Source organism: Aphelocoma coerulescens, chromosome 11, assembly GCF_041296385.1.
Source record: "Aphelocoma coerulescens isolate FSJ_1873_10779 chromosome 11, UR_Acoe_1.0, whole genome shotgun sequence".
Taxonomy (NCBI): Eukaryota; Metazoa; Chordata; class Aves; order Passeriformes; family Corvidae; genus Aphelocoma; species Aphelocoma coerulescens.
The window spans coordinates 8,000,506-8,028,266 of record NC_091025.1 but is presented as its reverse complement, the minus strand read 5'-3'; the positions used below and the strand labels follow the sequence as shown (position 1 = coordinate 8,028,266).

At 44.1% G+C, this 27,761-nt stretch overlaps 1 protein-coding gene across 3 annotated transcripts; it reads left to right on the top strand.

The window, feature by feature from the left end:
- The first annotated feature begins 218 nt into the window (after positions 1-218).
- PDPR (pyruvate dehydrogenase phosphatase regulatory subunit) lies at positions 219-27,519 on the top strand. 3 transcript variants are annotated; one of them, XM_069026518.1, is made up of 18 exons: positions 219-549; positions 942-1,238; positions 3,548-3,681; positions 4,646-4,727; positions 4,819-4,982; positions 5,961-6,082; positions 6,916-7,033; positions 8,422-8,571; positions 11,561-11,753; positions 13,530-13,654; positions 15,302-15,457; positions 15,560-15,693; positions 16,080-16,228; positions 17,514-17,626; positions 17,977-18,071; positions 18,687-18,776; positions 19,047-19,229; positions 20,127-27,519. In XM_069026518.1, exons 2-18 carry the CDS (start codon positions 1,012-1,014, stop codon positions 20,529-20,531), a joined length of 2,640 nt encoding a protein of 879 aa, XP_068882619.1. In that variant the 5' UTR covers positions 219-549; positions 942-1,011; the 3' UTR covers positions 20,532-27,519. The 3 variants fall into 3 exon arrangements, with proteins under 3 accessions (XP_068882619.1, XP_068882618.1, XP_068882620.1); XM_069026517.1 differs by having other exon boundaries at positions 939-1,238; XM_069026519.1 differs by lacking the exons at positions 219-549; positions 942-1,238; positions 4,646-4,727 and having other exon boundaries at positions 3,600-3,681.
- Positions 27,520-27,761: the final 242 nt, after the last annotated feature.

Here is a 27,761-nt window from a genome sequence, read left to right as displayed (position 1 = left end):
GACGCGGGGGGAGGGGCGGTGGGTGAAGGGGCGGGGGCTGTTTCGGCCGCGCCCCCGCGGCTGGGCGGGGCGGATGGCGCACGCGCAGTGGCGGCTGTCGCGCGGCGGCCGCGGCCGTAAAGCGCGGAAGGTCAGCCCGGCCTCCCCCTGTCCCAGGTGAGCCGGCGCGGCCCCGCCGACCCCGGCCCCGCCGACCCCGGCCCCGCCGACCCCGGCCCCGCTCCGCGACCCCGGCGCTCCCTCCGCCGGCACCGCTCCGGGCCCTCCTTCTCTTCCCGGCCGCCCCGCAGCGCGGGGTCAGGGGCGAGCAGGCCGAGGCGGCGGCCCCCCGCCCCGGGGCTCCCTGACACCCCGCGCCCTGACACCCCCGGTCCCTCAGGCTCCCGGCACGGACCGGAGGCTGCGGGTGAGAGATCCCCCGGTGCTGCTGCTGCTGGAGCTGCTGCAGCCAGGCCCTGGGGTAAAGCTTGTGGTAAAGCTATCCCCGGAGGGGCCTCTCCAGTGCCCTGTGCCTGTTACTCTGATCACAGACTTCGTTTCCTTCTTCAGGTAAAGGCCTGGCAGCGTTAATAATCAAGCTTATTTTTGTGCCCTATTAACTTCTGCCTTTAGGAAGCATTCCAGAGCATGATCTGTGCCTGATGGCTGTTTCAGCTCTCCTTTTCACTGGTGTGAGGGCTTTTCCACCTCTCGTCTGGTTCTTTGCTCATTGTCAAGTTGCACTGTGTCGAAACCAAAGGTGTAATGCTCTGTTCCTGTTTCATGATCTAAGTTTAAATTCTAAGGGCAAGGTTGTTGTTTCAGGACTAACTACCCTCCTGTTTGTTTGCTCATCAGCTTTCCCATGTCCACTTATACCCGACATACCATGTGATGTTTCCTGCTGCCAGCCTTGTGTGTAATGAGACTCACATTACCACTCATCTTTTCCTTCCTAGAAGGAGTGGTACTGAGGTAACGCCTGAACACATCTAGGTGGTGCTTTAGGAAAAGTCATAAAGAGCTGCCGGGATGTTTCTCCGATTGCTGTCCGATATCCAGTGGCGGGCAGCTCACCCGAAATGGAGGAGAATGACCAGCTCCCAGCGCAGTACCTCGACTACAGCAGAACCTCATCCGGTTTCCCTGCCGGCACAGGCACAGGTTGTCATCTGTGGTGGTGGAATCATGGGCACCTCTGTGGCATATCACCTTTCCAAGATGGGTTGGAAGGATGTAGTCTTACTTGAGCAGGGCAGGTAAGGATTTCTGGTTAAAAACCCAACAAAACAGGACTTCTATGCCAAACAATATCTGCTGTAACTTGTTATTTCTGTCTCTTCACCTGAACTAAAGTGAAGACCTGGAAATAGTCTTTTTCCCCGGGGGAAATAAGGTTATGCTGAACATTAGTAACAACACTTACTGCCCCTTCCCAAGCACAGGGCTGCTCTGCAAGGTGAAGAGTATCCCTTGTGTGACTGTGGTGGGGTAGCCATGGCTCAGGGCCAGACTCCCACACAGCCATGCCATTTCCCTCTGCAAGACAGACAGAAAGTAAGCTGAGAAAACTTGTGGATCAGGATAAAGATATGGAGATTGTACTGCCATGGGCAAAACACGCTTACCCTACGGCAAATTAATTTAATTACTCTATTTTGTGCCAGTTAAAATAGATTCAGGTAGTGAGAGACAAAAACCAAACATTAAAACACCACCTTTTTTCCCCCCCTCAACTTCACTTCTGCAGTCCAGGGTCTTCTACCTCTTCTACCTCCCCACAGTGCCCTGAGAAACACTGGGGTGACACAGTGGGGTGTGGTCAGTACTGGGCTCCAGTGTGGGTCCTCCATGGGCTGCAGTTCCCATCAGAACTCTACTCTGGTGTGGGTTTTCCATGCACCACAGTTCTTTTGGGAGATATCTAGCTGCTGTGCTGTAATCACAGGTGATCATGTAAAACAATGCAGCTGGCAAAGGTGATGAACTGTTTAAAGAGAACTAAAAATCCACGTTACTCCTCCAGCCCCTGCTGACCTCTCAAAGCAGGATGCCATGTGTTCTAAAGCATTGCATAGCCAACAAAGCTCCAGAGACTGAAAGAGGTTATAAGCAAGCATCACTAAAACATTGCCCTGTAAGCTGGTTAAATGCTCAGATTATCCAGCTTGTTGGAGGATTTAGTGCCTGTCTGTAAAACAGCTAAGGCTGTTATGGTTTGGTTGAGCAGATGTGCCCTTGTATAGTTGAATCAGCTCTCTGTAGCAGAGCACATAGTTCCTGTTGAAAACTGTGCATCCCAACGTTTACCCTGTTGTTTTAGACATCCCTTTCTGAGGGGCATTCATGTTATTTTCATTAAGAAGTATGGGGGATCCTGGGCATGAGACACCGCTGAGACCTTAGGGTTTGAGGAGGTGTTTCTTGCAGCAGCTTCTAATGCCCAAAGTAAGTGCTGGACTGTATATTTGTGATCTACTTTAGAGCTTCCCACCTGATACTGCCTTCAGGAATAATTCGTTGTGGTTCCTGGAGTTTGTGTGGCTGGGAAGCAGCAGGTTCTTTCTAGCTACAAAGAGAAGAAATTGGGTATTCTCATCTGAGACCTTGTGAGTGGGGTCCTTCTGAGCAAAGTGGGGTGCTGGGCTGCATTTGCAAGGGAGTGTCATTTTTGCTAGTGTGGAGCAGGGTATGAACAGCCCATTAAAGATCTGCAGTGAGTTAAGATGTGCAGGCTTAGTCTGTGCATGCTCAAGGAGAAAGAGGAACACTGCAGTAGCAGAAGTGTCTTACGAGGAGCACAGCATGAGAAAACTGTTCTTCAGCTCTTTGGGTTGTCGTTGAGTAGGGGTGTAGCAACTGTTCCTTACCCAGCTGAATCTTAGGTTGAATTACTGAGAGAATGTAGACATGCTAGGCTGAAAGCAGTAGTGCCAAATGGAAAAATGCATGATGGCTTTAGCAGCAGCAAAGGTGACTTGGAATTATTGTGGAAGCAGGCTGGAAGGGAGATGCTTAAATCTAATTGCCTTGTCTTCCCCTGTCCATGCTGCATGGAGTTGTGTAAGTTTCTGTCTCTACAGAAGCCCTTCAAACAGCTCAATGGTTTAGGGACAGTTTAGAAGGAACAAGAAACATGTGCCTGTCTATGGCAGTTGTTACAGAGTGAGAGGGACTTGTTCATACTGTAATCTTCAAATATGCAAGACTCAAAGCCAGGTTAATTTTGATTTGAGGGAAATCCTGCTTCGGAGAAGGGAAGAGTCAGGCAGCTCAACTTAAGTATATTTTTTTTTTACAAAAAATGCTTTCTTTGAAAAATGTCAGTATTTAGGACTCATTAAATAGAAATTGTCTTGGAATGCAATCTGTTTTCAAAAGTGAGTAAAAGCAAAATCATTCTAGAGGTTGTGTCATCCCTGCATCATCCAACTTTAAGTGTTGCTCTATGTGTTGCGGTGAGAAGTTGCTGTGTGGTTTGTGCTGCCAGTGGAGCTGCTGGAGCAGCCTGGTGTGGAGTGTGTACCTGGCAGCTGTATGAGGCCCCTCTCTGCACCTTTTCCTGCAGGTTGGCTGCTGGTACCACTCGCTTCTGTGCTGGCATTGTGAGCACAGCCAGGCCCACGTCCATAGATCTGAAGATGGCACACTATTCAAACAAGCTCTACCAGCAGCTGGAACAGGAGACAGGAGTGCAAACAGGTACTGAAAGTGTCATTCACTGAGTAATCTTTGGGAAACTGAATTGAAGTACTGACACTGAAATATGAGTGTGCTTTTACAGTGTCTTAAGGCCTGAAAGTCCTGTTCAAAAACAATACATATGGGCCTAATCAAATGCCAAGAGATGTCACTAATGTAATCAGAATGGGGAGAAGAATATCAGATGGGCAAACTGAAGGCAGACTACCTGCAAATTGTGACAGTTTGCATGTTACCTGTAACTTGGGCAGACACAGAGGAATTTTCACAAAGACATGGAAAATATTATCGCAGTGACTGGAGCGAGTTGGCCCATTCTGTGTACTGATTCATTTCTGAAAATGAGAAGGCAGTTAACAGGAACACTGAAGCATAGGCAAAGCCATGTCTCTTACTATAGTCTAGGCCTGGAAATAACACAAAAAGATTATGTTGAAATTCTCCCTCTCCCTCCAAAATGTTTGAGCATGTAACTGATAGGAAGAACTTGGTCACTGAAAGTTTTCTTCTGACAAAAACTTGTGATGTCTGTCAGACTCAATAGAGGTTAATAACTGTGCCTGCCATTAAGATGAATACTAATTTAGTGCAAGTGTTGGAGTCACATAATATTCGGTTTTAGCTGTTGAAGTTTTATTCTTCTGAGTAGTTATTAGATCACTCTTTGGCCAGTAACTTCTCTCTCTTAACACCATGTGTGAAATTCAGGGTTTTTTTAATAAACAGGAGTATATGAAGTAGAAAGAGAACACAATTAAAAATTAAATTGCCTTTTAAAAAAGTTCTCTCATGCACTTTTTAATTACTAGCTTGTAAGTAATTTAAATTATTTGAGGATGTGGGATTTCCAGGCTCCTGAGTAGTGGAAGCCAAAAGTCTGCAATTATATTAAAGCAATGAGTCTGAGATGGAAAGGAATTCAAGCTCCTGTCCAAATCTGACTTGACTTTGGTCATTGTCATAGGGTACATGAAGACAGGCTCTATTTCACTGGCTCAGACTCAGGACCGACTGATCTCTCTGAAGCGCATTGCTTCATCACTGAAGTACGTATGAGCAGGAAATACAACTCAGCTTCAGTGTGCACCAGCTCTCCTGCAAGACAAATGACATCGTGTTTCTTATGTTCTGTGGCAGTGTAATGGGAATACCATGTGAAATTATCAGCCCAAAGAAAGTGGTACAGCTCCACCCACTGATCAACATCCATGACCTTGTGGGGGCCATGTATGTGCCAGAAGATGCACTCGTGTCATCTGCCAATGTGAGTCTGGCTCTGGCAACCGCTGCCTCACAGAATGGTAGGAGCTTTTTTTATCTATACTGTGCTCCCCTGCATGATAGCTCCCTTCTTTCCATAAAAGAAAATTATGTTCTGCATCTCTTTTGATATTCTAACTGAGCATTGAAGACCAAAATTGTGTTCTTTCCATAAAGCTCAGATTCTTTAAACCCGTTCATTTCTGAAAAAACAGGCTGAATTTTTTTACATGCTGAATCTTTATAGGTTTCCTGGGATAGATCAAGCACCTGTTTGTTGTCCTTAGTGGTTACATATTTCTCTGAATAAGCACACACTCTTTCCTTCCTAGAACTGACTCATAATTACACATCAAAATAGTTAATTACCTACGAATGAAAAGGGGTGACTAAGCCTTGTGGAGTATTTCATTGAGCACATATGCTTTGGAAATGGGTTTGGAAGTGTACTAATAAATGCCGTTTGCCCAGCACTTTGGCTAATTTGGAGTGGTCTAAAAGTGGGAGAAAGGTTAAATATGATAACAGGGAATAAAGGTCATTAAGGATGAAAGTCCGTCAGATTGGAAGAAGCTGCTTAGGAAGATACCTCGCTTAGTTTCTTTTAGCCCAGCTTGGTTTTGCATATTGCTTATTGATTTTTTCCATGAAATGACAAATTTCCCATAAGAGAACCAGTCATGCCATCTGAAACTACAGACTTTGTTGCATAAAGGAATTGTAATGGAAAGAAATCCATAGCTGAGACTCTTTTCTTTCATGTTGTTGATACTGGGGGTCTATTTATCACCCAGATTGTCACATGGAAAAAAGTCTGTAGCTCTTCACAGTCTCAGCTTGTACAAATTGTACGGGTGATGTTTTACAAATAACAGGGTTTTGCTTAAGAATTACTGGGTCAAGAATAGATATTTGTCTCCAAGGGAAAATAAGCATTTTGGTTGAGTGTAAGGATTTAAAGCTAACAGTCTGACACCTTAGAAAGAAGGCTCATGGCATACTGACTTTCTGATGTCCAGGTGTCCAGATTCACGAACGGACGAGTGTCAGTCATGTCACAGTCCAGAAGGGTCGAGTGACCGGAGTCGAGACTGACAGAGGGCGGATTCAATGCGAGTACTTTGTCAACTGTGCTGGCCAGGTTGAATTATTTAAAATTTTCATCTTGTTTCTGTTGCTTAAGAATATGTGCACTTCCCTTTGGTACTTTTTTTGTTTTCGTTTAGGGTTTTTTAATGGTTTGTGCTTTGGCTTGGTTTACTGGAGTAGATCAAGTCATGTTACTCAGCAGCTTATCCCAGCGGGGGTGCAAAGGAGGAAAAGCAGTGCTTGCCATTTACTGAGCACCAAAGGCTGGGTGTTAACCTGCTGAGCAGCTCCTGCAGCTTGTTTGTACAGCTCTGCCCATGGTCTCTCTGCTGGGAGCTTCACCCTTCTGACAGAAAGAATTTTGCATTGGCTGCTAGGGAGACAGTTAAGTCTCACCCTACCCTCTCATCTCCCTCCCCAAAAATTTGTTTGCTTTTACTCCTTAGTGTCATGTCTTCTCTGCTGGAAAATACACCTGACAATTGCAGTTTCTCAGCTAGCAGCAGCTGTCTCCCTTGTTAGTAAAGGATCTTAGTACAGGCACCTAAATGCTGACTATTCTGCTTCTAGATGCTGAACTTGGTACTGACTTAGGTCTACAGATCTTAATTTGCTTTTGTATTGTAAACTGGTACTTCGTAGTTTTGAGTTGGAGCCCCACTTTTCTAGTTCTTGCGTTGGGAACAGAAAACCAGTCTTTATCCAAAACAATTCAAAGAAAAGAGAAAAAAATCATGTCTGTTTAAGGTCTGGGGGTCTGAACCAAATCTTACTTGGTCTTTTATGAAAGCAAAATCAGAGAGGTGACCTGTGCCTATGTCCTGCTTTTTTTCCTGGAGCTGGTTTTTCTCTTTTCCATTCTGACCTGTGCTTTTTTGATTTCAGTGGGCCTATGAGTTGGGCCACTCTGGGGAGGAACCAGTCCATATCCCACTCCATGCCTGTGAACACTTCTACCTCCTGACACATCCTTTGGAGAAGCCTCTGTTGAGCAGCTTACCAAGTAAGGATTCTTCAGCTCTTCTCACTTTTCTTGGTGAATTATACCTGCCTTTCCAAGGTGACCTGTAGTTTGTGACAAAAAGACCAACCTTGGGCTATTGGTGCTCAGCTCATTTGGGATAATGAAGTCCTTCTCTCTGAATTGCTCTGAATATTCTTTTTCAGTGGTAGAAAGAATATCTTTCTTTACTCTTGGGAAAGCTTGTCCTGCAGGAAATTATTTTCAGAATTCATCAACTTAGCAGGAGAATGACCTTGACTCTAGCTTGGGTAGTAGTTGTGTGTGAGTCTTGGATTGTTGCATTTGTGGGCTGGAGAGTGTGCTAGCCTTGGCACTGTGTTTTCCTTGCAGGCTGCTGGCCCCAAATGGCCCATCTATTCCTTTCCTCCAACTGAAGCTAAGGCTTTACAATGGCATTTACATGTCTATGAGCTGTAGGGGCAACCCAAACACTTGAGGTAATTGCTCCTCCCTCATGTTCTGGCTTTTGGATCTCTTTAAAAAAAGCCTTTGTGTTTGAAAACTGTGGATGTGAAGTAGAGAGCTTTATTTACTTACTCTCAGTTGTTAGCAAGATTTTCTGCTTCTAGTGAGTAATGTATATACTGTCCAGGGAATTCAGATCTCTGGCCAGAGTCCAAGTGCTTCACTTTTATCTGACTAATTAAAACCCTCGCATGTATATATATGTGTGTATGTATGTATGTATATATGCGCATATATATATATATATATATTTTCTCAGCTCTTTCTGTACATGGCAAAAATTGCTATGGAACATGTCAGGTGGAGTAACATAAATACTTCAAGTTGACACTACCAGTGGAAGGAGCAATCCAGACCTGACTGCTCATCCTCACTCCAGTACTGCCCACCTTCTTTGTGCTGGTGGCCTGCAGTAAGCTGGATCTGTTAAAAATTAGCTGTTCTTAGAATAGGGAGAGAAAGAGGGGCAGGGAAGGACGTGTCTTGGTGGAACGTCTGGTCTTGGATGCAGTTTCAGTGGAACCAAGCCAGTATAATAGTTTATCAGTGCCACCAGGAATCTGAATCCCTCTTATGTCCTCTCACTCTTGGGAACACTGTCCTGCTGGCTTGGGGCTCCTCAGGTTCAATTCGGTTTATTGTACTGTCCAAAACTTAATATGCATGGCTGTGGTGGGAGCTAATGGTTTAATCTAAACTGGCTCACCAGGGTGTCACGTGAGAACCAGAATGGTCTGACAGCGTGGGGCTGGGGGACTGAGGCTGTCCCTTCTCATGTCAGGAGACAGCTGGCTTGGCCTGGCATGTCACCAGCCTCCCGTTGTTGGTGTTTGTGGGACAACAGCCTGAGACAGGTATCCCTTCTCTCAATTCCCTTCCTACCTCTTTTCTTCCCTCTGCAGCTGTTTTTGACCCTGATGGCAGGATCTACATACGCAACTGGCAGGGTGGCATCCTCTCAGGAGGCTTTGAGAAAAACCCCAAACCTCTCTTCACGGAGGGACGGAACCAGCTGGAGATCCAGAACCTTCAAGAAGACTGGGATCATTTTGGTATGTTAGGAAAGAAAGGTTCCTACAGCAGTGTAACACGTGGCTTCAGCAGAAGGCAGAGTTCACGGCAGTGCAAGCTGTTGTTGACCTATGGGAAAGACAAACATTCTCTCAAATTCACTTGTCTCTTCATTTGTCAGTAATTTGCTGAAAAACCCTTTACCAAGGGCTGCAGTACCTGAAGGGAGCCTACATGAGAGCTGGAGAGGGACTTTTGACAAGGGAACGGAGTGCTAGAACAAGGGGGAATGGCTTCCAAATGATAGAGGGCAGGATTAGATAAGATATTAGGAAGAAATTCTTCCCTCTGAGAGTGATGAGGCACTAGCACAGGTTGCTCAGTGTTCAAGGTCAGGTTGGATGGGGTTTGGAGCAACTTGGTCTAGTGTAAGATGTCCCTGCCCATGGCAGGGAGGTTAGAATGAGATGAGCTTTGAAGTCCTTTGCAATGTAAACTATTCCAGGATTCTGTGACTCTGTGATATCTGTGTAATGTTTAAAAACACCCACTAACCCTCAGCATGTATTAACTTCCTCTAGAGCAGCAAGGTACTACATCAACTTGCCAGTGCTGCTCTTCCATTTCAGTTGATTTTTGACTGTCAGTGCCACATGCTGCTCCTCTTGTGACGCAGTAGATCAACACTGTTGACCTGCCACATAGCTGTGGTATTTTGTTTCTGCAGCTCTCTTCAGCAGGGACTGACAAGTGCATTTCTATCAATGGCAGTTGCTTTGTGGACAGAAGTTGGTATTCCAGTGGCTTCCCAGACTTCGCCCCACCATTGACAGTGGTGGTTTATTATATTCCAACTGTTCTGTCATTCTCTTCCCATTTTATTTGATTCTGTTTTTATACTCCATGTGTACTTTTACATGGAGGACTCTTTCTGTAGGAAAGAGCATAGCATGGTCTGTGAGTCCCTTTCTTTCCCAGCCACTCCTGCCTCTTTGATGCCTGGTAAGTTGGTATGTGCCCTCTCATCTTCAAATTTGCCTTATATTCAGGAATCCAATTTTCCCTTGTGTCAGAGCTCTCTGCATCCCTTGAGAATGCACATGACTCTAGGCATGGATGGAATTTCACTGATTTCTTTCTTCAGTCATAATGTGTTCTTCCAGCTATGCTTCAGGTTAAATAGAATAATTTTACTTTTATTTCTGAGAGATACCATACTGATACTGTAAAAGTTTAAACTCCAGGGGATGGAGCCAGGATGGGGTCTCTTTTGTGCTGGTATATGCTAGAGGTTTTTAGATCCCTAGATACCTACAGACTTGCTTGAAGATACTAGCTTCAGTAATGTGTTGCTCAAGCTCTGCACCCACTTCATATTTGGTTTTCATTTGGCTGAAATGAAGAGGCACTGCTTGCTCCTACCCCCAAATTGCCCAAGTTTCCAAAGGAGCTGCATGCTATGTTCCAGCATTGCCCTTTCATCTGTTCAAATGTGCTGAACAGTTGAGCAGAGTCAGAGCTTACTCAGGCAGTATTTGATCCTTTTCTGGGGCCGCAGTTCCTGGGGTTTGAGCTCTTGTATTACTGCTTTGATCTTTGTCGTTGGAACACCTTTTGATTTTAAAATAGGCTGTGGAGTTGCTTAAATTGGACTGGGTACGAGAACAAATCCAGCACTGATCTCTCTTTTTATCAATAAAAAAATAGCCTGTAACTACAGGCTCTCACTCTGGAATTCTAATGCTTGAGAGAGGTAAGAGAAAGAACAGGTCAGAAAGACTCTTTCTGTTTGTAACTTCTTAGGTAATGTGAAATCTGATTATTTTACTGCTTGTGCATAAAGCTGAGGAGTGTTCTTAGGGCTGAATCTTGGGGGCTTTTATCTGGAGTACTAAGCAGAGGTAACTTTTGGGCAAAAAAAGCCAAGTAGATATCTTATCCTTTTATTAATGCTCTCAAATGTCAAACTGTGAAGAGTTGCCGAAGGACTTTTCCAGCGTGACTGGGCAATGAAGCAGTGAGGAAATTCAATGAGGATAAATGTGAAGTGACACAAGTGTGTGGGGATGGTCTTGTTTTCACTATGCGACGTGATGGGCTTTGAACAGACCTTGCAGTTGTATTAGTTCTGTTCTGTGAAGACATCAGCACAGCAGCAGTCAAAGCAAAAGACAAGTCAGGAATTACTAGGAAAGGAGCAGAAAACACAGTTCAGTATGCAACACTAAATCCTTGGTTTGCCAGATACTAGTTCTTGTTCTAGGCTGTTTCCAGAGGGTATCATAGGACTGGAGAAGGCCTGGTGGAAGAGCAGCAAGAGACTGATCAAAGCTTGGAATAGTTTCCAAGAATGGAGTGACTTGAGTGGGCTGGGGAAAGGATATGACAGAAGGGAAATAAATAGAGGTCTATAGAATCTAGAATGAGATAGACAGGCTGGAAGGGGAACTGCTGATCACTGTCTCTTCTAATGCTGGAAGGCATCAAAAAAATTAAGTGTGAGCTTTAAAACAGAAGGCGGTGATTCCTCATACAACAAATTTTAACACATGGAACTCCTTGTCTGTGTCTATTGGATTTTTTCATGAGGCTGGGGAAGATTGGTCTAATACTTAAAAGAGAGATCAATTTTGGGGTTTCTAAATAGAGAAAAATATACCAAATTTTTAGGAAATCCTCTGAGCTGATGGTAGGTGGAGGCTCGCAGAGTGCGTGGGACAAGTGTCATATAGATTTGCCTGTTCGTACTCCTTGCTAGATACCTATTTGATATTTGTTCCTATTGCTTTCCCTAACAGAACTGAGCAGTGCTCTTGCACTGTTGAAAACAGTACTGGGCTCTTGCTCTGGATCAATATGGCTGCTTTTATTGTATGCTGTGTGATCCATTTTGAGTAGTGTGATTCTAGCAAGAAAACCATTTCTCCTGTGACTCTATCAAAACATGGAAGCAGTTTCTGCCTGAAGCAGCTGAAATATGTTGAGACTGAAGGCTGTGACTTTTTGTCTCTTTATTGTCTTGCATCCTAGGGCCACTTCTGAGTGCCCTCCTGCGCAGAATGCCGGGTTTGGAGACGCTGCAGATCATGCAGTTGGTGAATTGCCCAGAGTCCTTCACCCCAGACATGCGTTGCATCATGGGAGAGTCGCCCACCGCGCGGGGCTACTTCGTTCTGGCTGGCATGAACTCAGCTGGCATCTCGTATGGTGGAGGAGCAGGCAAGTAAGTGGTCTATCACTGTTGTGTGCGTAAGTAAGGGTTTAGCCAAGAGACTGCTCAGATGATCCTTCTGTTTAGAATGTTCTGGTTGGTATTTGTCACCTCCTCTGACAAAGATTCCTCTTCCGTTTCTGACTTGAATGAAGGAGGGGAGCAGTGGCTGTGTTCTGATTATGTTCTCCTGTGTGTATTTCAAATCTATGTTGGATTCTCCTCCTGTCCTGCACACCTCTCCTCTGGCATCACATCTCAGTGAGCAGCTGGGGATCAATTAAGCTTCCTTAAAGCTGTGTTGGGGAGGCTTAGGTTGGATACTAGGAAAAGGTTCTTCACACAGAGGGTGGTTGGATACTGGAACAGGCTCCCCAGTGAAGTGGTCACAGCACCAAGCCTGCCAGAGTTTAAGAAACATTTGGACAATGGTCTCAAGTACATAGTGTGATTCTTGGGGTTGTCCTGTCCAGGGCCAGGAGCTGGACTCAATGATCCTTGTGCATGCCTTCCAACTCAGGATATTCTGTGATTCTGTGATTCTATAACTGGTGTGATTTTTTTTTTTAAGTGATAAAAGCTTAACAAAACGTATATTTCCTCATCTTCTATGCTTCATGATCCCCTTTAATATATCATTTGATTGAAGTCTTTAGATCATTCAAGTTGACACAGCAGTTAATTCCTGTGAAAGCAGGGTGAATCTGTTGCTGATGAAACACCATATATGTGATGCCAGTGCTGACAGTAGTTTTAGGACTGTCCCCTACAGTAAGTTAGGTGTGGAATAATTTCCCAGTAAAATCCAGTTCCTGTGTTAATGCAGATACTTGGACAGGCATTTAAGTGTGATCTCAGCAGCAAAGTTGCAGAATGATAATTTCTCCCTCTGATTCCCATTTAGTTTTGGTGATCCAGCATTCCTTCTGCCACACAGCCTTCTTAACAAACTGCTTGTTTTTCATGCTGGGTGTTAGTATCTGCATTTGTCTTCCCTAGTTTATGTCTGTTGTCTAATAATTTAACTCACCAGAGAAACAACTCATGATTATTTTTCTGTTGTCACATGAAATACAGAGAATCTTTGCAGTGAGGTTCTCTTAAGAATCAAAATAATTTCCAAAGGTAAAAGCACTATTTGTCCATTCGTTTCTACAGCCCCAAGATAAACAGTTTGGCTTGCTAATGTAATTTTTCATGATCAGCTCCAAACCCCTTTGTTTTGCTGTCTACTGGCTGTGAGCAGAACCTTCTGCTCTGCTAAATTCTGAGTTGCCCGTGTCCTTTAGCTCTGGAGAATGCCTTCCTCCTTCACTGCTGGAAGTGTAGCTAGACATAACTTGGCTATCACCTTGTGCTAAGTGAATGCTGTCACCAGTGGTTTGTGGCTGAGCCTACACCAGGCACTGAGGAACAGCAAAGCAGAAGCCTCAAACTCCAACCGAAATGTGCTTGCACTTCCTTTTGTATCAGAACCCAAGGATATGACAGTGTCAGCCAGGTTACCTGTCCAGGCTCCGGCTTCATTTGGCACATGTCCTTAACTTCCTGCTGCCCTGTATGCTTCATCCTAATGGGCAATTAGTAATTTAGAAATCTGGTAGATGCATTTTATAAAGGCAAACTTCCCAGATTCTGCTAGTGTTTAGAATACCATGTTACATATCTTTTCTCTCCCTATTGTAAGAAATTCACATGTCCAAACTGCTTTGCATCTGACTTCAAAGCTACACTCTTTCCCTGAAGATGTTGGCTGATATCTTAGTCTTTCTTTATTTCTTCCATCAGGTACCTGGCAGAGTGGATGGTAAATGGGTATCCGTCGGAAAATGTCTGGCCTTTGGATCTGAAACGTTTTGGAACCCTTCAGAGCAGTCGCACTTTCCTCCGTCACCGTGTGATGGAAGTCATGCGTAAGTGAGGTCTTCGCATTCAGCTCTGGCCAGGCTGTCCCAAGATTTTCCCCTTTGCTGCACTGTCTCTCCTCTGCCATCATTCTGAGAAACATTTTCCTTCTTCCTGACCTCCTTTGTGGCAATACAGCTCCTTCCAAGGAGAAAGGAAAGGATGAGGGTTTTTTGTATGCCAGATTCTTGCTCACTTTTCTAAAAGAATGCTGTTGGTACCTTGCTCTCCGCTATTTCTGTGCTTTGCCTCTGGTACAGGAAAACTTGTGTGTACCTCTGTAGGACTCCAGCCTAAAAAAGCAATGCCAAGGTCTTAACTGGGAATGTTACACTGTCTCAAACATTGTTATTCTTTGCACATTATTACAGTGTGGGAATACCTTCACTTCCAACTTATGGCTGGGTGACCCAGTTATCTTGCATAATCCAGGAAGTCTTCGTAGACATACTGCTTTCTCCTGTCAGAGTTTGCGATAAATACCTTGCAGAATAGATTAGAGATGCCATTTTTCTTGTCTAAAGCCATGCTTTGTTTCCTCCAGTTGTTTGAATATCTGTCATATTGTCTGAATATTGTGGATGACTTCTTTTCAAGTTTGAAATAGAAGTATGAAGTGCTCCACAAGTTGCATAACAGGAACAATTACTTGAATACCAAGTCTAAACTAAAAACATATGTTTGGGTGAAAGCAGAGAAGTTCAGCAAACCTTTTAGCCCTGCTATATCTGGGGAATAAAAACCTTACGCTGCTTTGACCTTCTTCCCAGAAAAAATCACTTTATACTCTGGGCATTATTCTGCAGTTGCTTTCCAGTACAAACCTCAGTTCTGATAGCTGCAGAATCCCTCTAGTTTTTACAGAGTGAGCACTGTATACCATTTCTGCAGTGTTATGTTCCCATTCTAATCTAGTCTTCCCTCTACCCTCTCTTTCAGGAGTGCCAATACAAGATACTGCCAATAAATAAATTAAATTATTAGTTATGAGGCAGAAATGATGGAAGCGTTCAGTAAGAGATATTTGGCTTATCTTCAATTTTAAGCAGTTTCTGACCTACGTAGAATCTTAACATTTATAAAGTAGTATTCAAACATCCTTAAGTTATTACTCTCCACTGATAACCAAGGAGGATGCTCAGTGTTTATTAGGATAACTTGTTTTCTAATAAAAATATTATATACTAGCTGAACAGATATAGAAGCCATTTGGAAAAGCTTCAATAATTACAAAAGGCTGAATTGCTGTTATTTAAGAAGGCAAATTAAATGGTCCATGTAGCTGTGGGCTGCCTACCCCAGCATTAGCATTGTCAAAATATCTGATATAGTGCACTGCCAGGGAAGAATCCTGCATAATTAATACTAGTCAGCATGACTTCATGAAAAATAGAGTTTTTGTTATATTGCAGAATTGTCATGAGACCATAAGTATCTATAAATATAAGTGTTCTGTGCAAATATTGTTACTCTGATTTTGAAGAGCTATAAATGGATCAAAATGGATTTGTGGCTTTTCAAAAACAGCAAAAGGAAGATTGGAGCTGTTTTGAGGGAGTTCTATTAATGGTTCAGATGTTAGTAAGTACTGATAATCTGGAAGAAAAGTTTAGATAATCACTTTGCCTAATAAAGGATCTTTATGACCACTGCAGCCCTCATGTGTGATCTGAAAGTTCCCCGCTGGGACTTCCAGACTGGCAGGCAGCTGCGCACTTCACCGCTGTACGACCGCCTGGATGCACAGGGAGCCAGGTGGATGGAGAAGCATGGATTTGAGAGAGTCAAGTATTTTGTCCCACCTGGGAAAGGTGAGATCATATTTTCCTCTGCCTAGTGGTTCCCGGTTGGTCTATGTAAGGTCTTGATTCATCCAGTTTATTAATTTTTCCTTCAATTCTTCTTTGTATTAGATCTGCTGGATTTGGATCACAGCAAAACCTTTTACAAACCAGACTGGTTTGATATTGTGGGTTCTGAAGTCAAGTGCTGTAAGGAAGCAGTTTGTGTTATTGACATGTCATCTTTTACCAAGTTTGAAATAAGTGTAAGTACCTAGGAAGGGACCACCTGGTAAAAGTGAGCTTTAGTTTATTATTGCCTGCTTTTGCAAAAAAATCTGTGTCCTATTGAGGATAGACAGAGGAAGTCACACTCTATGGCCAAATTCAGGTTGTACCACAGTATTAAGCACAGATTGGATTTTGTCTGTTAAGGGCCCAGTTTATAGAAATATCAGCTTAGTCTATACATAGAATTTGACCTCCAGCACTGTGCCACTGTTGTATCCTGTTACACTTGAGACGTCAGTGTCGCTATCATCACAAATTGAAATAATTTGGGCCAGGACGTTGATGTGATCTTAAGCTGCCCCAGTGGATTTGTTTTGCTCAGGCAACTTGTCTGACTTTCGCTTCCTTTTGATTCATGTAGTCCACTGGAGACGAGGCCCTGGAGAGTCTGCAGTATCTCTTCTCAAATGACCTGGATGTGCCAGTTGGGCATGTCGTGCATACAGGAATGCTTAATGAGAAAGGAGGGTATGAGAATGACTGCAGCATAGCCCGGCTCAGCAAGCGCAGGTGGGTGTGCAGACAACATCTTTAGCCGTCATCCTTTGGGTGTTTGAGCCTTTAAGGACTTCCTCATGAAGATCTTAAACTTCTGTCACCACACGTCTCAGTTCTTCACCAGTATTCCTAATTCAGTAAATCAAGTGAAAGGGAGCTTCTGAACTTACAAACATTGGGAAAAATAAGCCTTTTTCTGGGATTACAGATGAACATAGATTTCCTCAAAATGTTAGGCCTTCACATGTTTAATTTCTTAATTGAGATACAAATTGTTTTTAGCAATCACTGGAGTTTATTAATTTAGGTAACCATTTAAGTGCAAACTAACTCCTGACCAACGTCTTTACTGGAATTGCACATGGAAAATACTACTTCTTGATTATTTCAATTTTCGTTGCAGTGTATGTACTCTTAATTCTCATTTCTGCAGTCTCTTATCATTCTTTTTGTGCTCTCTGATGCAAACTGACATGATCACAGGATTTTATCCTTAGACTCACCAGTTTGGGCTCTCTTTGGCATCTAATAAAAAGCTCTCTCATTTTTAAGAACTTCATGGCCATGTCCCAGCTGAGTGTTGGATTTATTTTTCCGGATGGTTTTCTATGTGTGTTTTGCACAGTATTGGTGTGAAAGCATTTTGTTGCTGCTCTTTCAATTAGAAACAGCTTTTCTTTCTCTTCCATTTCTGTCTGCATTTATGTATTGCTTTAAAGTATTGTCCTTCTCTGTGTGAAACCAGTAGCTTCCCTCCTTGCCTAGTGATTTCTACAGATGGTATCTCTGTCAATGATGTACTTCAACTCACAGTTTGTATCAGAGACACACACAAGCAGCTCATTTTCCCATATCAAGTGGAGTTCTGTTTTTCAAAACTGTTAATAATAACCACCATTGTGTGTGAAAAGACTTTTGCTAAAACAAGAAGTTGCTGTGTGAACCATCCACTCCTGTCAGTAGAAAGCATCACTGGTGGTGAAGAGCTGCAAGTCCCTTCTGCAAATCAGTTGTGAGATACCCTGTCAACTTTCTTCAGAACTCCCTGTGTTCCACATCTAGTCACTTCTTGTCACCAGACCACTGGTGATGCTTGAAGTGTGGGATTTCTTTTCATGACAGATGTGATGGCATTGATCCAGAGACCTTAGCTGTGGTTTCCACAAACCAGCTTGTTTTGACCTCCCATTAGCTTGGAAATGGCTGAATGGCTCGAGTAGTTGATGAAGAAAGAATGAACTGATTCACTTTGTGGTTGTTCATTCATTGTTTCTTGGGTTTGATTTGTCTGTTCCAGCTTCTTCATGATTTCCCCCACTGACCAACAAGTTCATTGCTGGGCCTGGCTGAAGAAACGCCTGCCTGATGACAGCAACCTGATCATGGAGGATGTGACCTGGAAGTACACAGGTAAGAAATCACTGAAAGCAGACCTCCTCAGACAGCTCAAAATCACAAATGGTGTCTCATGCTGCACGCCAGTTAATTGTTTAAAGTGCCTGGAGTTGCGATTTAGTCTCCTTTCCAAATATTTGGAAGAAAACAGCAGTTCGGAGACTTTCTTCTGGCAAGCCATGAGCTGGAAGACAGCATTCCTTTACTGTGGAGAGTTTAATGACTCTCTCCTCTGTTCTTAAATGTACACATACCTATTAATTAAATAAACACTAAGACTTCAGAAATTGGAGCACACATGCATGTTAGACACCAGGCAAGACTTCTCCAGTCTTACCCTAATGCTGTTTTGTTCCTCTCTTTAGCTCTCAATCTGATTGGCCCCCGTGCTGTGGACGTCTTGTCAGAGTTGTCCTATGCCCCGATGACTGCAGAGCACTTCCCCTCTCTCTTTTGCAAGGTGAGTGACTGTGCTTCTGTCCTCATTCTCCTAGGTTTTTCAAAGCATGTGTGAAAGGAGAGGAAAAATTTTGGATAATTGGAGGAGAACTAAGATTTACAGGAAGGTTTACTGCAGTTACTGAGCTAGGTTGGTGAAGAACTCGCTAGGCTCACTTGTCTTTGGGTTCTCCTTGCTAAATATGTAGGTGAATATGCATTTATTTTCAGTATTCCTTTCACTGTAGATTTGTCGCCATTTGATATCTTGACATACTTCATATAATCAATTAAGCTGTCAGAGGGGCAGCTGGGACTGGGGACTCAGGCATCATTGTCTCCTGTCATGTTAAAAAGCTGAGCAGATAGCTGCTATTCAACTTCTGTCTTGTATCTAGAATACATCCTGTGTTCTGACCTAGTTCCAGGGCTTATTGCCAAGTGTCAAGAGATGACTAACAAGTCTGGATAATGTGACATCACTATTTGAATTTGGGAATTTAAATTCGTTGCAAGTATGTGCATGTGGCAAAGGGGGAGAGAGGGCTGGGCAGTGTGGATGTGTTATGCATTGTGCTCCTTCTGGATCTCTGTGCTGTGTTCCAGTTTGGATGATTTCACCCCTCTGATTCTGCAGGAGATGAGCGTGGGCTATGCTAATGGCATCCGTGTGATGAGTATCACTCATACAGGAGAACCTGGCTTCGTGCTTTATATCCCCATAGAGGTAAGAGTGCACTGCAGCCTGAGCTAATTAAAGCAGTTGCTTGCATGCATAATTGGAAACATTTTCCAAGTTGACTCCAGGTGATGAGATGTCTGGTTTGCCCACAGGAAAGCTGCCTGCAGGCAGCAGGGGGAGTTTCCCTGCTTTATATTGCATTCCAGTGGGGCAGAGCTCTTGTGCTTCAGTGGCAGGGGATAGTGACATTCCTGGTGGTGTCAGATGCTGCTGCTCTCTCCTGGTGCCAGTCTGTGTTTCACCCTTCCATTGCAGTACGCCCTTCACGTGTACAACGAGGTGATGAACATGGGACAGAAGTACGGGATTCGGAATGCCGGTTATTACGCGCTCCGCAGCCTGCGCATTGAGAAGTTCTTTGCATTCTGGGGCCAGGATCTGGATGCTTTTACTACTCCTATGGAGTGTGGACGCGAGTTCCAGGTCAAGCTGGAAAAGGTAACCGCCTTCTGCACTGGGATTGGTGGGAGAGCAGAACTGGACTGAAAGGCTGCCAGCCAAGCAGATGGATGTGTTTTTATGGAGCTGTGTGCAGTAGCTGTAACATATATTCCTGTACTTCAGAAGGCTGCTAGAAATACAAAAATGCTCTGTCTTCCTCCTTCCTGGGCAGCATTCCCAGTGACCTGTGCCTGGCGCTGCTTATATGTGCAGTGCTCAGTGTGGCAGAAGGTGCTCTGTACCTTACAGATGCTCAGAATTCTTGCTTCTCCAAGCTGTTTTCCCAATCTGATGAAGCAAAAGCCAGCCTGTGAACCCAGTGGCATTTAATGTTGTTAAATATGAGGCTAGGCTCCAATAACAGGTGTTCTGTATTTTTACTAAAACAGGGGAGTTTGTAGAACAGTGTAGACTTGTATCATGCTTTTGTGGTAGCAGGTGCTGTTGCTATCAGTGGCTTGTTTTGTTTCTTCCATCTTTGCATGAGCCAAAACAAATGCTTGTATCAATTCAAGAAAAGAATATAGTGACTGAGGATACAAATTTCATGTTAGTTACAGTTTCCCTCTGATTTATAAAGCAGGCTAGACTTCTGGAACAAGAAAAATGGCAAAAACTGGAATGGAGACATGGTTTTCACTAGAGTGAAAATTAGAATGATTTTTTTTTAAAGACCAGCTTCACAAACGTTTCTGTGTCTTTTAACATCTGGAGCAACAAACATGACAGAGAAGCTATCTGAGCTGGGCTTCTTGTCTATGGAGGCAGCCCATTTTGATAAGGCATAAGTTCCAAGTGTAAATTGCCCTTGTGTTGGCAACCTGGTCTGATACAGCTCAGCAGCTGCCACAGTTTCTGTCCCTCACATCAGCTGATGCTCCCTTTTCCCCACAGGGAATGCAGTTTCTTGGCCAGGAAGCGCTGTTGGAGCAGAAGCAGAACGGGGTGTACAAGCGCTTTACCATGTTCATTCTTGAGGACCATGACACGGATATGGACCTCTGGCCCTGGTGGGGGGAGCCCATTTTCCGCAACGGCCGCTACGTGGGCAAGACCACCAGCAGTGCCTACAGCTACACCCTGGAGCGCCACGTCTGCCTGGGCTTCGTGCACCACTTTGATGAGAAGACAGGAGAAGAGCTGGTGGTGACGACTGACTTCATCAACCAGGGAGAGTACGAGATCGACATTGCCGGGCAGCGCTTCCAGGCCAAAGCCAAGCTCTATCCCTTCAGCTCCCTCTTCACACAACGGCGCCGCAAGGATGAGGTGGAACTGAGTGGCTACCAGAGGGAGTAGTGCTGAGTAGACTAGACCCACCCCTTGTCCCAAGCTGGAGTCTTCTCCCACCATCTTCCAGCCCTTTCTCCTCACCTCATATATTTCTTTCTTTTCCTTTCTTGTCTTGCAACTTTTAAACTTTTTTCAGTGTGTTACATTTTGTATATTTTAGAACTTTAATTTTCAGGCTTTCCTAATCCTGCCTGTCTCCCTCCTTCAACCCTTGCCAGGCTGCCCTGTGCCCCAGTGGTTGAAGCACAGTGCTGAACATGCAGGGATGCCTGTGTAGGAGTGAACCGCACCAAAGGCCCTGGCCTTCTACTGATGGGAAGGGTTGGGGTGAACCCCTGAGGACTGCACCCTTCCTCTCTCCTCTCCAGCAAAAGGCATGGGACAGCAGGTCTTTGCTGCTTGTGGTTCAGGTGATGGCTGACCTCACCCTGCTCTCCACATACCATGTTGCAGAGGGGTCGGTGTGTCGATGCACACAGCAATAGGATGATCAGCTACCTCACTGGCATGAGACAAAGCATTGTGTGAGCACAGCCAAGAGACAGGTTTTGGTGTTGTCCAGCCTGTCAGTGCCCTCCTTTGTCCACCATTTCAGTTTTTCCCTAGCAGGGAGTCAAGTAGATTTAACATCAGAATATTGAGATGACAGTAGCACTGGTAAGTTTGGTGGTGGTGGGATTGGATTTTTTGTGTGGGGTCACTGAAACTAAATGGCCTTCTATAAATACAGTCAAAGATCAACATGTGCATTTCACTTCTATAAAGGAATGTTGTTTTTTCTTTTTTATTAGCAAGAATACTGATTTCTAACAAGGACAGATGTTAGTGTTTAATGTTAAATGGCGGTGTTGAAATGCTGCTTCTGTTTAAGCTGCACAATATACAGTCTCTTTGGGGATTGTCTTTCACTTTCCTTTGTTTATGTGACTTGGTCAAACTCATCTGGCAAGGTTCATGGAGAACTTGCGTTGGTTTGGGGAACTTGAGCAGCAGGAGGGGATATTATCTTGTAGTTTTAGCTGCTGTGGTTATTTTGAAATTGTAGGAAAAGACACAGCATTTGTGTCGCCTATGGTGTGAGAAACACTGGGTTTTCTACTGATGGTGAGAAAACATCTCAGCAGCTCCTGCTGGACTCAAGAAGTTGTCTTCTGTTTTCCTCCTCAAATCTGTTGCACTTCTTTGTCTCTCAGTAGTACCTTGCTGAAGGGATTGAATAAGGGAGTGAAGGGAGCATGGGAGTGGGATTATAAATTGCTTTTCTTCAGCACTGCTCTCTGCATCTGGCTTCTCATAGTGATGCTCCAGATGGTGCAGCTGGAAATTCACCCCTTCTTCAGGTGTCAAAATGTGCCAGTTCAATCACTGATGGTAAATGGTAAAGGAATGGGGGAATGCTGAATTGCCTTGTGCATGTTTGCATCATCTTCATGTTTTGAGCACAATCAAAAACGAAGACTCTTTATTTACTTGAAAAAGGTCTGTTAAATGTTTTCCCTGCCTCTGATATCACATACTCCTCATGGCCTTTCTGCTTCAGCATCTGTTGGACTTCAAACACAACCTTGCACTGATGTCTGCCCTGTAAGCTGCGGTGAACACTTTCTCTATGGTCTAGAACCATTTTTGGGCACTTTATTTTCCAGTTAATGGTGAGCATCAGTAGTGTAAATATGAGCTCAAAACCTTCCCTGATTCTTGTTTTAAGTTTGCTTTCTGCTCCTTTAGTTGCTTTAAGCTGTGCCTTCAGTTGAGTCTGTGGCTGCCAGTTGAGGAAACTGTGAGGGAATTTAGGATTTGAGCATATGGTGTAGTAGGTTGAATGTAGATGTCACTTCTCTGAGCATGCATTCCTTTGTCTGTTGTGAGTTCCACTGAAGTGTCTGGCTCCTTCCAGGATTTCAAACCTAGTTCTGAATGGACATGCAGAATTTTCCAGTTTCTGTAAAGGAGTGACCACACCAGGGCAGCTTTTTGAGAACTTGCAGCCCAGAGCACTCTCTGTGGCTGCTGTAGGCGGAGATTCCGCCTGCTTGTCATTTCTTCCAAATTCCCCCATTATTGCTCTCTGAATTGAAATTTTGCCTGATGTGTTAGAATTAATTGCTTAAATGAAAGGTTCATAAAGCATCTAATAGCAGTTTAAACTCTATAATTACTTCTTGCATATCTTTTCTGCTTAGAGAGATACCACGATCCCACTGTTCTCATGCTGGATGTGTACCGGGGAGGACCTTGGTCCTTCTCCATTGGTTTTATGGGACACTGCTTTGCCTTCCTTATCCAGGAAAACAGGCATTCAACCAAAGAAAGTGTTCTGTATGTGATGCTTAGGATGTGGAGCAGCCCTTCTGCTTAGGGTTCTTAGAGCTTCTTAGAGCAGCCCTTCTGCTTAGGGTTCATTGACCGTTCATTGTGGCTGAGTAAGGCACAGTACTCCTACTGGAGAAGGCAAAATATAGGGCCAAGGTGTGCTGAAGTGTGTAATGAAACTGCTGAAGAGAGATTTTAGGTCGAGCTGTTCAGTTCTCTGCAGAGTTAGAACTAGTTAAGACTAAACTGGAAAGCTAGCAGCATGCTGTCCTTTACCAACCACTTGTTCCAGCCACATTATGTTCCTCCTTGTGATTATTTTTCCTTTTCCCTAATTTATAGGCGCCTGTTAGTTCCTCAGACAACTTTTCATACACGGGTGTCTCTTCTCCAGCAGTTCTGACAGTAAAATTGTGTTTTATGAGCTACTTTCGTCATTATGTCTGCTAAGGTTTATTTTATGTCTGAAAGGTTTATTTTATGTCTAGATCTATTGACTTTTCCATACCAAAAATAGAGTGTGGAAATAGTTTTCCACCATGATGGTAGATATAGCAACACTTCATGTAACGCTGTGTTTGCTGTTTGAAACTTGGGTGGTTTGGTAATTGTCAGTCTTGCAGCTCATTAACGCCTACTCTGGCCTTCACTGCTATGAATTCTGTTCTTGTTTTATATCAGAACCTGAGAGGTCTTTGACTGCTGTTAGGCTTAATCGATTTAATTTCTGGTGTAGCTATTTTTAAACATACAATGTATAGTTTGCCTTTACCAACTTGAACACCTGTCAAGAGGACAATTGAATCACGTTTTAAAATAGTGATACTGATAGGAGGAAGATCCTTCTAGCGTAGTGTTTTCATCCCGAGGTATTAAGCAGTGATGTAAGACTCTAATCCCTTTATCTGATGATTAGAGTGCCTATAAAAAGAGCAACAAAATCTATTGAAGAGTTACTACCTTTAGTACACCTTCAAATTAGAAAATTAGAAATTAGATCTTTGAAGCTGCTGTGGCACAGTCTTAACATCTAAGATGGTAAATAACAGGGACTGTAAAATTCTGCATCCTGATTCTCATCATTAAAACTGCCTTAAAATGCTTTTTGCTGAAATGGTAGTTTGTTCTCCTTCTGCACGGTAAGACTATGAACCTTGGATTGGGAAACACAAAAATAGCATCTGTCTCTGTGGCAAGAGAAAGGGAAATGGCCTCATTTTGTGCTGAAGCTGCAGGTCTGCTCTCTGCACCTCGTGTGTATCAGTCACAGGGTTGTTACCAGTTCTCTGGGTCTTGCTGTCCAGAATGGGAACAGCCCTGTGGATTCCATTCACCCAGGCATCTTTGAAGAGAAGGGAGCCAGTGATTCCATCTAAATGTGCATCCATGGGAAGGGATGGCTTGCCCAAGTGCTGTCTGGAGTTGGGGGAACTTATGGAAGACGTAGCGATTCTTTCCATTAAATGATTTTTACAGAGATATTATGTTGTCTTAACATTGCTCTGTCCTTTCCTAAGTTCTCATGTTTTGTTAGTCCTTGAGTGAGTACTGCAAGGCTTGAGTAAAAGTGGTACTAGAAAAGTGGAAGTCTATTGTTCATACTTAACGATCTGAGAATACAATTAACAGTCTATTTCTAGAATTATGTTTTCTGTTTCATGAGGATGTGTTACAGACATTTTCACATCCGTCTTTGCCAGACTTAGTTTCTTTTTGTTTTCTCCAGTATCTAGATTTGACAGGCCTTGTTGGACAGTTTCTTATTTTGTGGCAAGGAAGGGAGGCTGTGTGAGACTTGCACTGCATCTCCACATCTTGGTGTAAGCTTGGATTCCTCCTTTCTACTGTTGCATTTGAGTTGCCATCGATCATGTTGCTTTTCCTGTAACACCTCCAAACTCCAGCCTCTGCTGCTGTAGAATTTCTCAAGCACAAAGTTCTTCTCTTCCTTCTACCTGATGCTTTGTCATCAGAGCCAGCTTGGCTCTAGGTCTGCATCTCTGCATCAACCTAAGTTCTTCAGCTTTTAGATGGTTCTGATACCAACATCAGAACTGCCAGGCGGGTTTGTGGCTGCTGTAAATCCCATCATTTAACCCTCCCTTTCCCTGTGCCAGGATTTTCCCACAGTCCTTAACACTTCTTTAATCTCCTTCCTCAGGTGGCTGAGTGCATTAGTTCCTTTTGCCATCAGAGGGTGAGGCACGGCAAAATAAAAACTGGTGGAGGGATGGTGGTGTGGCTGAGCTGAGGTGGAAGGAGAGGTGCAATGAAGGTTTGATCCTTTGCTCATTACTCAACTCCTTAAGCCCAGCCTTGGAGAGATGATCAGCCTCGATTCCCAGCTAAGGGAGCATCTTCCTCTGCAGCCTTAGTGCTGGACAGGTGAGAGCCATGGCTTGAGGCAGAGTTGGGACAGCATTAGCACTTGTTTCCCAGCACACATATGCCTCTCATTGGGATGAAGGAAATGGTGCCACACAGGAGAAGTGGGACTTGAAGTGCACTTGATTTCCTGGAACACTTTTGTCTCCCTGGCACATCCTTGCAGCTGTAAAGGTACAGCAGTGACATCACCAACCTCATCCTTCCAGCACATTTGAACCAGAATGGTGACATTTTGGGAAGAGATCTGTAAAAACGAGGTAGTTTCTGTGTCAGGGGAGTGGGGAGTTGCTTGCAAGGGCAGAAGTCGTTTTTCTTTAAAACACAGCTCTTGTTGTGTATCTTGGCTGCTTATAATGTTGAGGAGAATGTTCGCAACCTTCATATTTGTCTTCCCAAATGAGTTTATTATAATATTGGGTTAGAATAATTTCTTCCCATTTCAGGATGTTTTCCTGTTTTAAACTAACTTTTCTTTAATTGATTGTTTGAATTTCTATTTTTAAAAAAGGAATTCAGTCATGGAATGGAATAGAACTTGGGAAAGGTGGGGGATTGGTATCATCTGATGACTTCAAGCTGTCACTAAAAAGAATTTGAAAATTTTTTTTGCACTTTAAACTTTCCTTAAGTATTATGGCTGTAGCAGTGTCCTTATAGCCCTTGGCATGAGTAGTCCTTGCATTTTAGAGAGGAAAAAAAGACTTTGAATATTTAAAATGCCTTAAAACTTTAGGTGAGGTGTTTGGGCACTGGCTGGGCCTGCCATTTGATTTCCTTCCTGGAAAGCTGTGTGCCCAGAGCTGGTAATTTTGAGCAAGCACTGGGGGATGGTGGAAGGTGCCATTGCAGTATGAGACTGGAATTTGTATGGAGCTGAGAGCCCCCGTGCCTGTCCAGCTGCTGGGCTGACACCTTCCTGTTTGTTTCCCCCCCCAGAAATGTATTTATTCACTTTTTCCTTGTGTTGTAATGAGTTTTCTTCTTTCTCTAAAGAAGCCTGAGCTGGTGTAGAGTACTCTCTGAGCATCCTGTTGCATTAATGGGAACAAAATTCTCTGCCTGAACGCTTTCCTGCTGTACCAGCTGACATTTGCAGGCAGGAGTTGGGAGGAGCGTGAGCGGAGGGGATCTGCTGTGCTGCCCGTAGCATTTGCTGAGATGGCTCAGAGACTTCTCGTCTCCCATTTGTCTCAAAGCTGAGCTGGATTACTGATGTCAGGCTGGCTTCTGGATTACAGCACAAACCAGAGCTGCTTTGCAGGTGTGGCACGCTGGGCTGATGTTCTGTTAGAGATCCCATCTGCTTAGAATAAGGAATCCCAACAAAGAGGAGCAGTACGTTACAATGAGGAAAGTGTTCACATTAATATTTATTGATTTATTAGTACTGGTAACAGTTGATCTTCCCAAATGGATTCTTGACACCTGCTACAAGCAGAGCAGATACTTGGGAGTTGTCAGCCATCCCAGCAAGGGGGTCCATTTTATGTGTATGGAGAAGAATTTGTGCTGTTGCCTTTCACCGTGGCTGAGGTTTTTTTCCATGCTCAAATTCCCTTCTTTTCCTGTAGTGGGACAGATCTCACTTCTTCCAGTGTAACCAGAGGCAGATTAATATCTCTGAAGTCCTTGACAGGTTCTCCTGCATATCCTGGTCAGGCTTGCAGCAGGACACTCATCCAAACCTGCCTTCATGCTTTTGTCTCCTGAGACCAGATTTTAAAAGGGCTGGGAAGATTTCTGATGCGTGCTGCTACTGGAATTTTAAGAACTGAAGTTTGAACCTGTGAAAACACTTTCCTAGTGCCTTACGCTTGTGAATGTTGTGCAATGGATGTAGCTGAGGTGGGACAGAGTAAGGAGCAATGTCAGCAGCATGGTTCCCCATCCACTACGGCCATCTCCCTCTGCCCTCGTAGGGCCCTGGCAAGCAGGTGCCAGCAGGTTGTCTCCAGCAGCACAGGGAGGGTCTTTAATCCCTTTGCAGTGTGGGGTCAGAGAAACCTCATGCCAGAGCAACACTCTGAGGAGAACAGTGGTCTCAGCTCTGCTGAGTTGGGATTTGGAGGGGTTTAGGAGAGACAAAACTGCTCTGATTGTCAGACCCTGTGGCAGATCTGGACAGTTGTTCTCAAGCGCACAAGTCAGGGTGAGTTTGCTGCTCTCCACTGAGGCCATGTTGTCATGTATGCTGTATTTATATCATGCTTGATTTCATTTCATATTTTGGTTGGCTTAAATGTTGCTAGGTTTGTATATTAATAAAGAGGCATTTTAACTACTTCTGAATTTTGCCATTAGTTATGCAAGAGCCTTGTGTGTCAGAATCCAAATCCCCCTGGTTGTTTGGGTGGGATCCTGCAGGGACATGAGGCTCGTTGAAGGGTCCAGCCCTGGGAGCTGGAGCGAGCTCTGGACCTGCTGTGTCACTCTGGTAAGTCCCTTCCCTGCCTCTGCCTGCATCCACATTCAAAATTGTGTCCTTCAACAGCTCTTCCATGTCATTCCCTCTGCTGTGGTGGGGCTCAGGAACAT

What these genes read in the sequence shown, in the direction of transcription:
- PDPR (XM_069026518.1), top strand. Translation starts at nt 1,012, where the DNA reads ATGTTTCTCCGATTGCTGTCCGATATCCAGTGGCGGGCAGCTCACCCG. An exon ending in GGAGACAGGAGTGCAAACAG is followed by an intron (nt 3,682 to 4,645) that starts GTACTGAAAGTG and finishes TCATTGTCATAG; the next exon opens with GGTACATGAAGACAGGCTCT. An exon ending in TGTGACCTGGAAGTACACAG is followed by an intron (nt 17,627 to 17,976) that starts GTAAGAAATCAC and finishes TCCTCTCTTTAG; the next exon opens with CTCTCAATCTGATTGGCCCC.